Source organism: Nilaparvata lugens, unplaced genomic scaffold, assembly GCF_014356525.2.
Source record: "Nilaparvata lugens isolate BPH unplaced genomic scaffold, ASM1435652v1 scaffold6530, whole genome shotgun sequence".
NCBI lineage: Eukaryota > Metazoa > Arthropoda > Insecta > Hemiptera > Delphacidae > Nilaparvata > Nilaparvata lugens.
In genome coordinates, this window is record NW_024092281.1 from 1 (window position 1) to 16,647 (window position 16,647).

At 35.9% G+C, this 16,647-nt stretch overlaps 1 protein-coding gene across 1 annotated transcript; it reads left to right on the forward strand.

Moving 5' to 3' along the window:
- Window positions 1-537: 537 nt before the first annotated feature.
- On the forward strand, window positions 538-16,389 carry LOC111059249 (protein phosphatase 1 regulatory subunit 16A; the record flags this gene model as incomplete). Its single annotated transcript, XM_039445269.1, is given in 7 exon segments — window positions 538-608; window positions 1,489-1,634; window positions 4,749-4,811; window positions 4,813-4,917; window positions 8,730-8,922; window positions 12,057-12,132; window positions 16,172-16,389. Coding segments are annotated over 7 exon segments (872 nt in total), but the record flags the coding sequence as incomplete, so codon positions are not given.
- Window positions 16,390-16,647: the final 258 nt, after the last annotated feature.

The window sequence follows — 16,647 nt, forward strand, 5'->3', positions numbered from 1 at the left end:
CATGAGAACCAGTCTCTTCGAAAAAAGCCTTCTCTGATTGGTTCTCAGGGAATTTAATCACGATTAAATAACTGAACAGGCTTTTGTGCAACCTGGCTATAAAGTTGAATAAAACTAGAAGAGATACTTTCATGAACCCTCAATGAATTCCATGTACCCTTGATGAATTTCAGTAATTAATATAAAGAAATTATTGAATGATCTTCATTCTACATTATACTGGCTGCTATAGCTTTGTATAAAATGAGCGCTGCTATCCAGAGATTGTCAGTTTGGTGTAAGGGTAAGCCATTCCTGACCGGCAATTAGGAGGTACTGGGTTCGATTCCCGGGCTGACAAATAATTTTTGTATAGTAGCGTTCATCGAATTTCCATCTAGCTGTTACCCTGTTGTCAATATTTGCAGTAGCAGAATTCTTTGGGTGATTTACAGCAATTAATTGGGTTTTTCGTTCAATAATAATTATTGATGTTCATTCTTATTATTCTATTATAATATTATATACGGTAATGAATTCTTTATTATTTGATTTCAGTGAGAAAACTATTAATGAGAGGCGTTAGTCCAGATTCCACCAACGAGGATGGATTAACTGCATTACATCAAGTAAGTTGAAAAATTGTCTTTTATTGTCACTTCCGCCTGCCTCAACGATAAAATTCAATTGCTAATGTGAAACAATGGGCCATATGAATAAAACCAGAGAATATGCTCATGAGCATAAGTATGGAGCATAAGTTTTTTCTCGAGAGCATTTGGTAGAAGCATAAGCATTTGCTCATTTTTATATCAATAAGTCTCACCTTATACTCTTACCTTATGCTTCTGAACTCTGGAGCAAATGCCTTAGACCAGTTATAAAATAGACACGCCCCATACTGAAAGTCGATGAAGCCAACATCTACTGCCATATCGCTCCATCGTTACGTCAGCATCGTATAGAAAACTTTTCTTCACTTTTGATAACAAATTCAATTAACATTTCACTTATTTGAATGCTATTACATATATTGAAAAAGCAGTCAATTTTGCTTTAATAATTATTAATTTATACCAACCTCAAAAATATCTGCAACTTTTGTGTAGATGGTATAGTTTCCTCTTCCTCACACGAATTAGTCAGGCATTTTACTATGAGCAAAAGGTGAAAAGCTGCTCTAGACAAGACTCACTTTTTTTGAAGCATGCTCTAGTTTATTCATACAATTTCGAGCATAAGCTTTACTTTTGAGCAAATGCTCAAACTATTTTTTATGAGCATGAGCAAAAGGCTTTGCTCACGTTTATTCCTAGAAAATGAAGCATATGCTCAATATTTTAGAAGTATAAGCAAATGCTCAACTTTATTCATATGGCCCAATATCTGTTAATTTTTATTCCTGGCTAATTTAATTCAACCTCTATCATGTGTTTTACTACATTGTTAGTAACTTGTGTGGCCGGTTTCATTAGTGACTAATGATGTTTAATGTTGTGTTAATGTTAGTGCTGCATAGACGACAACGAGGATATGATGAAGCTGCTGCTCGAGTTTGGTGCCAACGTAAATGCTGAGGACAGCGAAAAGTGGACGCCCCTCCACGCGGCCGCCACCTGCGGTCATCTGCATCTAGTCTCCTACCTCATTGCCAGGTATGGATTAACCCTTTTTCACTTTTTGCTATTAGAAAAAACGACTAGCAGTCAGATATTTTACAATAAATGAATTAATCACTCACTGTGACGAGATCTTTCGGCAGGTTCGCCATCTTCTGGTTGTCATCCAAGAAATTGACAACCAAGAAGATGGCGGACCTGCCGAAAGATCTCGTCACAGTGAGGTGATTAATTCATTTATTGTAAAATATCTGACTGCTAGTCGTTTTTTCTAATAGCAAAAAGTGATTTAATAATGAGCAGTTCGTGATGGAATACAACATTGAAGAACCCCTTTTCATTACAAACACAATTCAACGAAGCAGACAAACACAATAAAATGAATTTTTATTTATACTATTTATGTAGTTGAGAAGTTGATATTGTGGTAATTATTCATATTGAATGAAAAAGACTAAGAAATTGTCAAAAACCACAGATTTATTGATACTTAGAAAGACCGGTTTCGGTTATTACACCATTGTCAATCTCTGATAAATCCCTGTCAATCTCTGACAATTTCTTAGGATTTTTATTTAATTTCATTTTATTTATACATTGATATATGAGGTCCAAGTTATATTGGCAGTGTTTGATTAGCAATGGTATTGCTATCCTTGTCTATCAATCAACAAAGCGGATAGCACTGTCTCTTTCTCTCTTTGCTCTGTTGCCAGATCGTCTTTTTAACAATGTTTATTGACAAAATATTTCATCCTAATCATTAAAAATCAATATGAAATTATTGAAAAATATAATTTATTGCTTATAAAATATATTGATTATTCTAAACAAGAATGAACAGTTAATATTGCATCAATAAACCTGTATTAGCTACCGTCTATAGAAGCAGGCATGGCAAGACAGAGGTTTGGCGACGTTGTTCTGCTATCTTCCTCCACTGCCATTATAACGTGGACCTCATTATAGATACAATATCATTCTCAACTATGGATGAGTGGAAAAGAAACAAAAGGCTTAAAGCCCAAAACTTTTCCTCTCCCAAATTTGGATACAATTGTCCAAAAATAGAATTAATGCAATTAAGGAAAATAACTATAGTGAGGTCCACGTTATAATGACAGTGGAGAAAGATAGAACAACAACGTTGGCGATTCTCTGTCTTGTCAATGCCTTCTATAGACAGTAGCTGATGCAGGTTTATCGATGTTATATTAACTGTTCATTCTCGTTTTAAATAATCAATTATATCTTTCAATAATTTCATAATGAATTTCCATTCAAGATGAAATATTCTGTTAATTAATTTTTAATTCTACATTGTAAAAATACGATCTTGCAACAGAGCAAAGATAGAAAGAGATAGCGCTATCCGCTCTGTTGAATGATAGACAAGGATGGTAATACGATTGCTAATCAAACACTGCCATTATAACGTGGACCACACTATAGGAAGCTTTCTAATAAATTCAAGGCCCATTTATGTAGAATTTTCTCAAAAAGAGCTTTTATGAGATACATTGAAGCATAGTCCCCTCTAGTTCTTGAATTGTATTCATGCGAATCAGCATTTCTAGCCATAGTCTTGTTATGTATCCAACATACATAATCTCCTCATCAATATATAAATAGAGGGAACCGTTAGTATGCCTAGTTCTTTGAAGTGGTTCCTACAGGACTCTATAGATACATCTATAGTCTGTGCAAATCTACTTCAGACTTGGAGGAAAATGCAGCGCAGAGAAATGGAGAAAGATCAGCCAATTACAGTGATTAATAGAGTAATAGGTGGAAGTGCAGTTGCCAATTTGTCAGTCGTCTGGCCGCTCTCAGACTGGTAGCATGGGCACATGAACAGTCACTAGAAGTTTGAGATCGCTGTCCGCTTCAAAACGGCAACATCGCGCCTCTGTATCCCTCCCGCTGTATGCTTTCTCTGCTGCGGATGTCCATCTCAAGTCCGAAGTAAATTTGCACGTACTATAATTGATTTTTTTAGAGCTTAAACACCCACTCCAAATTTTGGCAGGACCAACCCCACACGACAATATCATAGCGGATGTGTGACATAATCAGTGAGTATTAGTCTGCCAAATTCAGTTTAGTATCATTCAATTTTCTCATTTGTCAGAGTGCAAAACGCCAGATGCAATTCTCCCACAGAGCTGATCAGTATAGCAATCCCAAGAAATATGCTGGTCCAGAGCAACCCCTAGGAATTTCACGAAATGAGGCTGGTCAACATTTGTTCCATTATCTGTAAACCCGGAGTTGGTGGGGATTACTGAAACTAGTTGTTTATAATTTGTATTTTAAATATATTATTTTATTAATTCAAGAAAAATACATTTCTGTAAAAAGATAGTGGAAGATACATAACCTAATTTTGGATTGCAATTGGCTATTTTATCAAAATCGGTAGAGAAGCAGTTTTGGGCTAAGCCTTTTGCTTCTCTCCCAATTATTGTCATGATTTATGTACCAGTAAATAAAAATAAAAGGGTAATATAATTTTATTCTATAAATAAAGCCTGAATTCATACATTTCTTATTGTTATCAATCATAAAACATGATTGATAACATGATTTCTGGGTGCAAATTCTAAACTGAAATTCTATATTTGGATCGTTTTTATGTGATAAATTACAGTTTGAAGCAACATTAACATTTTATCAAAATTTTTGGAGAGAAATAGTACAGGTTCAGCCTAGTTTTTCCTCCAATGTCATAATTGTATATGATTATAGTATTTTATACAATAAATAATAATAAATTTTGGACATTTGTAATGGTAAAGATGATTTTGAAAAAGTTTTTCCCTGTGAAATTGAGTTTTAACCTTCTTCAACCTCAAAATTGTTCCACCAATCAGTTTTATAACTGAAATATGTTTAACGCTAGTTCGCCTCCATGGTGCAAATTGGGTAACGCTAAATTGTAAAATAAATGGACTAGCATGTAATGGCGGTCAGACAAACTTATGTTCTCCTGACCGAAAACTACACAACATCTCAAAGAAATTGGAAATATACAGTGTATATGCAGGCATTTGAGACTCATGAGCTACATATTTGTTGTGTATCTGCTATACGCTAAATAAATATCATTTCCTTCCCATTGTCTCACTTCAAATTTGATGTGTATTGCAGTGGTGCCAATTTGCTAGCAGTGAACGCAGATGGCAACATGGCCTATGACATCTGCGAGGACGAGCCGCCTTGAGCACATAGAGTCCGAGATGGCGCGGCGTGGTGTCACACAGGAGTTGATCGACGAGACGAGGGCAGCCACTGAAACCATCATGCTCAGGGATCTCAGGTAGTTGACTAGAATTAAATATTAGTTTCAAAATTATACAACGAGTACAAGTGAACAGTGTCCACTGGGACCACAGAGTAATGGCAAATATGATGGATTACAAGAAAAAACAGAAGCTATTATTTGTTGTATGGTAAGAGTGTTGGGTATTTCTCCATAATGAAAGAAATAGTATCTTACGTAACATGGACGGGAAGGGGCATTAATAATAATAATAATAATACTAATAATAATAATAATAATAATAATAATATATAATATTTATTCATGCATATACATTTTACATAAACGTTTCGCATTTGTCAGTTACAATAAAATCATACAATCTGTCAGGTCATCAAAATCTCCGTGAATGTTTGAAGTCCAAAAAATAAAGATGACATCATATAACTATTATAATATTTCACTAGTTTTATTTCTCACACTGTATATGAGAAAAACTCAGTAAACTGTAGAAAACATCTCTCTTGTAGCCAATTTCCTCAGTAGTCTCTTGAATGTTCTTCTATTTGAAGTATCGAGAATTTCCACTGGTAGTGCGTTTAAGATCCTTCGACGCCATGCTCTGGCTTAGCTTCAAAAAATCTTGTTGGATGAGGTTGGAGTCTCAGCATATTCCTTGCCCGTGTGTTGTAGCCATGTACGGTAGCGCCTGTAGTCCACTCGTCCTTGCGGGAAAATCCATACAATGCAGCCTCTAGGATATACAGACATGGAACGGCAGGATCTTAGCTTCCCTGAATAAATGTCTGCATGGGGTTCTTGGTGGCTTCCTAAACATCATTCTCAGTAGCCGTTTTTGCACTCTGAAGGCCATCAATGAAGCGGATGCCGCACCCCACAATATCAGGCCATACGTTAGAGCTGGGTGGAAATATCCATTGTACGCTACTCGAACTATTCTCTGGTCCACCTCCCTTATCAATCTTGTGCGGCGAGAATGATGTTTCTAGTCGAAGCGTTAGCCGAGACTAGAATTTTATTCGAGCACTGCAAAAGACATTCACGTCTAAGTAACGTACACTATTTTTTGTCATAATAATCTAAAGAAGAATAATTGAGAAATAGAAAACATTACCTGCTTGTGCTGACGATACTACATGCATTCTATGAACATAACCTAGTTTACAAATTCCAAATCAGGAATTTTGTGGAAGTTGACAAAACTTCTACCTGGAGCGCTGAAAGTGGTTTTTTGTAGCAGTTTTGCTGTTCCTATTTCGGAACTAGGAAACTCGACTGTAAAGAAAACATATAGTTTCATTACAGTGGAGTATGCTGTAATGAGAATCATTTGTTTATTTGTTCTGCAAACAGCTGTTTACCGGTTCGATTTCATGCATGGAAAGCAGCTGAGATTGAATGACTATAACAAAAAAATAATTTACATTACTGAACCATATTAATTTCATGGTAACACCTACTACAGCTTCAGCTGAAATAATGTTGTTTGTTATTGTTGAACGAACAACATGTTCAAGGAACTGTTGTTGTTCTTTGAACAATTGCTAAAGGAACTGTTCCTTCAACAATAACAAACATTATTTCAGCTGATGCTGTGGTAGGTGTTACCATGAAATATGGTTCTGTAATGTAAATTAATTTTGAACAATTATAGTGGTATTGAGAACATCAACATCTTTTTCGTTCAAAATAGAACAGAGACGGAGACGAAGATTGATTGATTGAGTACTTAATTTATGTAGATTACAATATATACTGGCTTTACACCTTATATAAAATATCTGACAATACAGCAAAATATAGATGAATTTACATAATATAGACTAAGAAAATAATTATATAAACTGTAATGATACGAAAAAAGCAATTTGTAATAATAAAGATAATATTGTTATGCATCTACATAAATTGGCGGAGATTTGGACATATATTTGTCCATTCTTCGGAAAGAATATTCAAAATATCCTCCCCACTAACTCTCTACCAAAGGAAGAGAGAGAGAGAGAGAGAGAGAGAAGAAAAAGCACCTGAAAGGGTAATAAATCAATAAAGGAATACAAGGGACCATGGAAACCACCGGATAATAAATTTGATTCGATTATGAATATCGTTATCCATAAAAATACAGAGTGATTATAAAAGGACTTTACAACAATGAAGCACATAAATATTTATTGAAATTACTTACAGAATTGAGAAAGGTGTCAGTCATTTTGTTATAAAACACTTCAAGTTTTAAGTTGGGTGTTATTTTGGTTGGATGTGACAGCCGTTGGTAATGCGACATACATCCCACCGATGATCGATTTTGACATACTCGTACCAGTCTGTGTAATGTATGCAATGAATAATCTACTTGTCAGCTGATTAATTATGAATAATTCTATAGTCTGATTAATCCTATATTCAGAGTAGATGATATATATATAGTGATATTGGAGTATGGAGAAAACTCTTTTTCCTTTCATATTATCCTTGAAATTTTTGAAACTTGAAAATTTCAAAAAACCTTCTTTATACATCGACGAGCAGTCAAAAAACGAATATTCCTGCTAAATCTCATAGAATTCTATCATAGCGTTTGGCCGTAGATGCGTGACATACATAAAGACAGACGAAAGAAAATCAGAGTCCAACAGAATTGAGAAAGGTGTCATTTTGTAGCAGAACACTTCAGGTTTAAGGTGTGGGTTTTATTTTGTTTTGATGTAATGCCGTTGGCAATGCGGCATACATTCCACCGATAATCGATTTCTAGCCAAACTCGTACCAGCACATTCGTACCGAATGTGATCCGATTTCGGAGGTCATTAAGATTGTCTGATAGAGGTGGAACATAAACCTCATCCTTAATGAAACTCCACAGGAAGAAATCCATCGATTTCAAATCCGGTGAGCGAGGTGGCCATGCAATTGGCCCTGCATGGTAAATCCAGCAAAGTTGAAAGGAATTGTCCCTAACTTCTGTGTCAAAATGAACTGGTGCACCGTCATGCTGGAAATAGAAGGGAACTTGTTCATCTTGTTCAGCATGACGGTGCACCACCTCATTTTGACGGAGAAGTTTGGGATTTTCTAGACATTCGCTTTCAACTTCGCTGGATTGGCCGTGCAGTGTCAATTACATGGACAACTCACTCACTTGATTCAACATTGATGGATTTCTTCCTGTGGCGTTTCATTAAGGATAAGATTTATGTTCCGCCTCTACCAGACAATCTTAATGACCTCCGAAATCGGATCACATTCGGATCGCTGCGGTTGCACAAGTTACGCCTGATATGCTGGTACGAGTGTGGCAAGAAATCGATTATCGGTAGGATGTATGTCGCATTACCAACGGCTGTCACATCCAACCAAAATAACACCCACACCTTAAACTTGAAGTGTTTTGTTACAAAATGACACCTTTCTCAATTCTGTTGGACTCGGATTTTCTTTCGTCTGTCTTTATGTATGTCACGCATCTAAGGCCAAACGCTTTGATAGAATTCTATGACATTTGGCAGGAATATTCGTTTTTTGACTGCTCGTCGATGTATACAGAAGATTTTTTGAAATTTTGTATTTCAAGGATAATATGAAAGGAAAAAGAGTTTCCTCTATACTCCAATATCACTATATATATCATCTACTCTGAAGATAGGATTAATCAGACTATAGAATTATTCATAATCAATCAGCTCACAAGTAGATTATTCATTGCATACATTACACAGATGTCTGAAGCAGCCGTGTCTATTTAAAATGCAATGTACATGAGAAACTGTGTGAGGTCTACTGTTCACAGAACTTATAGTACGTTTCAAATTAATTTATTTACTGACGAATTTGTGTGTTTTTTGTAGGGCGCTGGTAGCGTGTGGACGCGGTGGTGACCTTGAACTCGGGGACAGTGGAGGTGCGACACCCCTTCATATAGCGGCCGCCAACGGGTACCTGAGGGTGGTCGAGTTCCTGTTGGAGGAGCAACATGTGGCCACTGACTGCCGCGACCAGGATCACTGGCAGCCAGTACATGCCGCTGCTTGCTGGGGACATGTATGTTCAATCAATCAATTAAAATTTCATTTATTCAGTGAGTTTCATAAAAAAGACAAGCTTCGCAACATTGAATCGTCACAATCAATAATAAAACACAGTACATTCCGGGTAATTCAAAAAGGACTTTAAAACTTTGAAATTTCATATTAATCTTATTAAACAAGGTACAGAGCTGTTTCTGGTGTTGTTTTAAAAGAAAACTTCAAGTTTTTTTACCTTAAACTAAAGATGTTCTATGTGACTTCCGTTGGTTATCCTGCCGACATCCCATCGATAGTCGATTTCTTCCCAGACTCGCACTAGCTTTTCAGGTGTAACTTGCTCAACAGCAATGCAAATCCTTGCTCTAAGTTCAGGTAGAGTGGCTGGCAAAGGAGGTACACACACCATATCTTTCATGAAACCAAATTGTCGATTGTGGGACTTTGAAGGTGCGTACAGATTTACGCGCCGCGAACATGAGCCATTCACTTTTAATCAGCTGATGCCAAGCTTTTTATATCTGTATCTTACCGTTTCTGTAAAAATACAGATATAGTCAGCTGATTAAAAGTGAATTGCTCATGTTCGCGGCGCGTATATCTGTACGCACCTTAAGATCTCGAGATGCACGCCGGGTCGATTTTGTAGGGCTCTTGACAAAACTTTGTCTCACTTGCTCAAGTAATTTGTATGAGGATTTTGTATGTTTTACTGAACACCTTGTTTCTACAAAACATTTATGCCACTCATAAATTGTAGGCCTACTAGGAGGATCTTTAGTGTACTTGGTACGAAAATTACGCTGAACTGTTGTCGCAGACTTCGATTCTTCAAACCAAAACACACAGCTAGCACGCTCGTGTCTAGTGAAGGCAGCCGTCTTTGACGTAACTGCCGCTAGCGCTTGTGCGGCGCGACCAGGCACTATCAGACTACGCGAGTAAAAACCTTAGACCAGTTATAGAATAGACACGGCCCATTGTATATTCATACTGAAAGTCGATGAAGCCAACATCTACTGCCAAATCCACCTATCTTGACGTCACAACAGTGACGTCACGCATCGTATAGAAATTATAGAAAACTTTTTTGAATTTGTTGTGTAAGTGTTTGTGGTGTTTAACTTACATTGTTGTTAAACATAGCTTGTTTTCCATAGCAGATTGTTATTTATTTATGTAATTATTATTTATGAAAATGGTAATCTCCTGCGCAGCATATAATTGCACTGAAATTTTTAGAAAAAAAAGTGGGATATCTTTCCATGCGTAAGTTGAAATTTATACACATAAATATTGTAAGTTGTAACTGTAATATTATCCTTGGTTATGATGTAAGTGAACTCATTGCAGTATGACAATAAATTAGTTTTGTGGGCTACCGTACATTATTATTTTCAAAACACATTATAACTTTGAAGCCGATATCACATAACACATTATAACTTGACCGATATCGTTTTTGCCCGTAGCTAGAAATAACCTAAAAACACCATGAATCTGAAGTAGACACAATCTGAAAGTTTTCCATACGATGCGTGACGTCACTGTTGTGACGTCAAGATGGGTGGATTTGGCAGTAGATGTTGGCTTCAGAGGCTAGACTTCCCAGCGTGTCTATTCTATAACTGGTCTAAGGTAAAAACTTGGAGTGTTTTCCTTTAAAACAACACCAAAACCAGCTGTGTACCTTGTTTGATAAGATTTATATACATTTTAAAAGTTGTAAATTCCTTTTTGAATCGCCCGGTATTATAGTGAGTGCAAGGAGGAGACATCGAAAACAACACTGCCTCTAGGAGCACCCCGTGGAAGAAATCGATCAATTTCAGTTAATTTAAAGGAAATGTTTATTTTTTTATTAATTCGATGATATTCAATTTTCTTCCCTCAAGACATCCACACATTCATCCACTGTGTACCGCGCTCTTTTTAACAGAACCTCCCTTATCCTTCCGATCATCAAATCAATCAATCAAATTTCATTTATTCAAGTAGTTGCATATAAAAGACAAGCTTTGCAACATTGAATCGTCACAATCAATAATAAACACAGACAATTCAATAGTGCAAGGAGGAGACGTCAAAGAAAAAACATTGCCTCTAGAGCACCCCATGGAAGAAACCGATTAATAATTTCAGTCTTCATCTTTGGAAAGTTGGAGATATCTTTAAAATTATGTGGGAGTGTATTTATAATTTTTATTGCGCAATAGTGTGGCCTTTCTACAGAAGTGTTAGTCTATTGTGCCGGGTAACCGAGGATCGAACCACCACTCCTCGTATTGTAGGAATGATCAAGTGCAACGGATAGTTCCCTCCAATTTTCACCAACATATGTGATGACCTCCAGAAAGTACATGGCTGGCAAAGTTAGTAGTCTGTTTAGGCTGTTTCCTACTAGCCTAGGAAACGAGAAATGTCCGGAAATGTACATGAAATTTACAATTTCACGTTCTGCAGCTAGTGGTAGCTACTATTGTCCCTGTGTGCAGCTTGTTTTATTATCATATACCTGGAAACTCAAATCAATTGTATGTGGCTGCACACAGAGACAATAATAACTTCCACCAGCTGCCGTGGGAAATCTATGGAATTGAAACTCGAATGTACATGGAATTTCCATTTCATCGTTCGCAGCCAGTGAACGCTACTATTTTATTTGTGTGCAGCGTATCCTGACGCCTATCTATAATTAATTGATAGTATCATAGAGGAACAATAGCATAAGTAGATATCCCATGGTATGGGGAGTTTATGTCGCAACTTTTACTGTTATCTCCACGTAGTTCTTTCCCGTGAAGCTTTATGACGCTGGTAGTCTCTCATATTGTGCCGTTCATACACTCTTACCCGGTCAAAACAGTAAAATTGGACAGTAATCGACAGTAATCGGCTTGAGAAACAGTAAAAGTTGCGACTAAACGCCCTATATCATGGGGTATCTACTTACGCTATTGTTTCTCTATGATTTAGACTAAGATTTACTACTAAGATTTTTATTGAACTAATATAAATTATTAGTTAGTAGGGTTCTTATACAAATCAAAATTCTCAAATCCAGGAAAAGAAATAATTTTACCAATAAAAAGACTGCGAAAGCTTGACTACTTTATCATATTGAATAAAATCCGTATTTTTTTGTTTCAGTTGGAAGTATTGGAGTTACTTGTTCAAAACGGTGCTGACCTAAATGCTAAAACAAAGCATGATGAAACTCCTGCTGGTGAGTTGATTGAATTAAAAATAATCAATCTTTTCTCTATACAGCAACTCTCCATGCCTCTCTGTCATCCGCCATCCTTTTGAGGTCACTTTAGTTGGCACATCTCACATCCTCCTTCAGTATTGTTCTATGCACTCCAGTCTAGGCCTTCCTCGCGCATTCCTTCCCTCAGTCATTCCCTCCATTATTTTTTTGTTAATCCCTCATGTCGAAGAATTTGACCAACTACACCTTTTCCAATTTTATTTGAGAAAGTATCAATTGTATTTGAGAATAGTCACTTGTAATTGAGAGAATGTCAGATGTAAATGAGAATAGTCAATTTTTATTTGGGATGTCATCACATGTAATTGAGAATAGTGAATTGTATTTTGGGAAATCGTTATATGTAAATGAGAAGATATCAATTGAAAATGAGAAACTTCTCCAATTGACATATCGTGGCTTTTCTGTAGCCTACAGTACAGGTTTGATTTGAGAAAGGAAGGATACTGTGCTACGTACACAGTATTATTCCAATAATATTACTACCATAACCTTTGCATGGGGACAAATTAATATTTTTAATGGTGAAAGTATTTTATGTGGTAAAGTATGATTAATGAGTATTATTTCTATGTATTGGCAACGCGACTTTTGTCTCCAAACATTTTGTGAAATATCGGTATTGCATTTGATGAAGATCAAATTCTCTAAGTTCACGGCGCAATTGAACTCTATCATCAATCAATTGAATCTTTTGATCAAACAGTTCGACAATCCTTCAATGGATTTTGGGGCTTGAATTTTTTTTTCAACAACTAAACGTTTTATTGGAATATTGGATATATTATCATATTATTTTTTGTGAGTACAGTTATTAAAAATATAAGTACTGGAAGCACTGGTTTTTTAAAATCATTTCTCAATTATAACTGACAACTTCTCGATTTCAAATCGTATGTTCTCAAATTGAAATGATACTTTCTCAAATAAAAATCACTATTCTGAATTACAAGTGATGATTTCTCGAATACAATTGACTATTCTCATTTACATCTGACGTTTTCTCAAATACAAATGACTATTCTCAATTACAATTGATACTTTCTCAAATACAGTTGGAAAAGGTGTAGTTGAGCTCTTCTCTTTTTTAATTCTTTCAGTAGACAACCTCTCTCTCTCTCCAACTCTTTGAAACACCTCTTCATTCGTTACTTCTCTCTTTAACTGATCCTCAGCATTCTTCTGTAGCAGCATGTCTCAAAAGCAGAAACTCTTCTCTCTTCTTTCACACTTATCGTCCAAGCTTCACTGCCATAGGTTGCAATGCTCCATACATATGTTTTGTCTTTGAGCAACCGTTTTCACACCTCTAGACACAATGTTCTTGCAGTCAATACTTTTCATTATTGAAAGCATTATTTTCTTGATATCAAAGCAAAGGATGCCCTCATGTCGAAGAATATGACCACCTATAGTGAGGTCCACGTTATAATGGCAGTGTTTGATTAGAAATGGTATTGCTATCCTTGGCTATCATTCAACAAATCGGATAGCGCTATCTCTTTCTTGCTTTGCTCTGTTGCCAGATCGTCTTTTGACAATGTAGAATTGATAATTAATTACAAAATATTTTCATCTTAATTATTAAAAGTCATTATGAATTATTGAAAAACATTAATTTCTTGCTTAATAAAATATAATTGATTATTTTAAACGAGAATGAACAGTTGAAGTAAAAGTAAATTCGTATGGCTTTTGTTGGTGGGGAGTCCCTTGCGGGAAGGTCCCACCGCCTGAATATATAACTAACTCAATGGTCCTGACGACTGTCATACTTCAGCCGGGACCGACAGTTTAACGTGCCCATCCGATAACACGGGAGTGATCTGGTTAAAAAACTTTTGGTTATGAGAGGGATTGAACCCGGGATCTCTGTGCTGCTACGCAAGCACTCTATCCACTAGACCACGGATCACTCACGGCATTGACAAGAGAGAGGTTCGGCAATGTTTTTCTCCTATCTTTCTCCACTGCCATTATAACGGGGACCTCACTGTATTTGTGCTCTTCTCTTTTTCATTTCTTGCAGTGGAAAACCTCTCTATTACTCTACATAATCTATTTTCATCTGATTCGGAATCATCTGATTCACTGTCTCCAATGCTGCGTTTCTTGTCTTTCTTGCGTTATTATAATTCATGATCCCATCAGACGCTCAATTTAACTAGAAGCAGACTGCATAAAGCTGACCAAAGTACCTCAAATGTTGCAATTAAATATTTTCGCCACATTGCACAGAAAGCAGCTGTTCCAGTCCCTACGTATATCTGAAAGACATTGTTTGCTGACTCTCGTCTGACGTCAGAACAGGTTTCTTTCCGGCTAAGGCCGGAAAGAGTACCCTTTCCGGCCGCTAAATTTCAAGTGTGCTAAACAGCTGATCAAAAAACTTTTCATTATTTGAGTTTATTATTCAATAATTAAAACATTTATAATAATATCATCTTATTGTCATTTGAAAGAATAAAAAGTATAAACTCAACCTCCCACATAATTGAACATAATCTTTTAGGTTATTTAGACAAATCAGAATAAAAATAAAAATACTTGGACAATTTCCTGATATTCAGATTACCTCAGATTTGCTAGAGCTATGATCTTCCACTTTTGCTTTCGGAAGTGCTTAATAAACAATTATTCTCATATATTTGTTCATTTTTCTGTGTGGCGAAAAATAGCGTTCGCACCACGGGCAAAAATGTTTTTCATTTTTCAAAAATGAAAAGTCTCATTTTCGGCCCTAGGTGCGAAATATACTATAACGAATAGGCTTCCTATTGAGGTGAGGCAACTTAATCACAGGAGGTTCAAACAGGTTTCAGAAACATTTCTCTTGAAAAACCATTTCTACTAAGTTGAAGAGTTTATAGACATGAAAATGGATATAGAAGATTTTAATATCTGGAATATAATTTATCAATATTAATGTTATATGAATAGGATTAATATACCGTACTTTTTTTATTGTAAATGTTGTGACTTTTTATTGTATTTTATTGACAATACTTGTATTGACTGAGTGTTGTTTTGTTATTTTTATATTGACTGGCATATTATGTCTAATAATTTACAATTATTGTAACATCCTGTTTCTCAGGCTAATTGAGTTTCAACCTTCTTTAACCTTCAAAATTGTTCCAGCAATCGATTTTTTAACTTAATTATAACTCCTTCTTCTTCGTCTTCTTTTTTATTCTTGGCCTTTTCCGTCTTTTCTTCTTCCGTTCCTTTATTTTTAGTATCCTCTTTATTATTAAGTAGGTACTAGTTTTTATTCTGTATTTTTTTCAAGAAATTTGTTTTGGATCATTTTTGTTAAAAAATATTTTTGAAAAACATTTATATTGCAACTCACACCTGCGCACAGGGTTTCTTTGCAGGTGTAGATTCTTATATATATATATATATATATATATATATATATATATATATTTGTCTTGAAAGTGTTGTATATATATATTTTTTGAAAATCAATAAAATTTGAATTTTAATTATCTGTAACGTTAGTTCGCCTCCATGATATGATGCACATTGGGTAACGCTAAATGGACTAGCATATAATGGCGGTCAGACAAACTTATGTTCTACTGACCGAAAACTACACAACATCTCAACGAATTTGGAAATATACAGTGTATATCTAGGCATTTGAGACTCATGAGATATAGGCTATATTTGTTGTGTATCTGCCATACGCTAAATAAATAAATTAGGCTAATAAATGTATTCTATTCTATTTGTTTTTCGAATAGTAATTGTTACAATAACTTGACGCGTTCATGTACAAACCTTGTATGTCTTGAAATATTTTTGAGTAAACCAATTTGTTAACCTATTTTGGAGTATTTGTAACCTTATCTAAATTTAGGAGAGGAATAGCACAAGGTTACCTCATTTTTTCTCTCCCTATCATTTTGATAATGTACTTTTTGTATGAATAAATCAATCAATATTGGTAAGTCTTGTAATATAATGAAGATTGATTGATTGACAGACATCTGCGAGGACCCGGAGCTGAAAGAGCGCATTCTGGAGCTGCGCAGTGAACAGGAGACAAAGCGGCTGCAGGAAGCCCAGCGGCGCCGCGTGAAGCGAACCCAAAGTAACAACACACGCACACAGTCTGTGCGACGCACATCCATTCGCGACAAGACGCTCACATCCAAGAAGGAAGCCGTCGAGGAAGCAAGGCTGAGGCGCCAGGCTCAGCAGGTCAGTTGATAGTCATAAAAATGTAAATAAAGTAATTAAAAGTCGTCTCTAAAATGAAGAGTGCCCCACGAAAGGTGTAACAGCCGGAGACGATAGATTCTACAGGGTGTTATGAAAAAAGGTGCCCATAAGTCAGGGCAGGGCGTTCCTCACATCAAAAGAAGAAAAAAGTTCTAAACTAGTAGCTCTCTGAACAGTAGATCTCGCGCTCAGTAAGTTACATTGACCTGTTGTTATGTTTTCTCAAAAATTAATAAA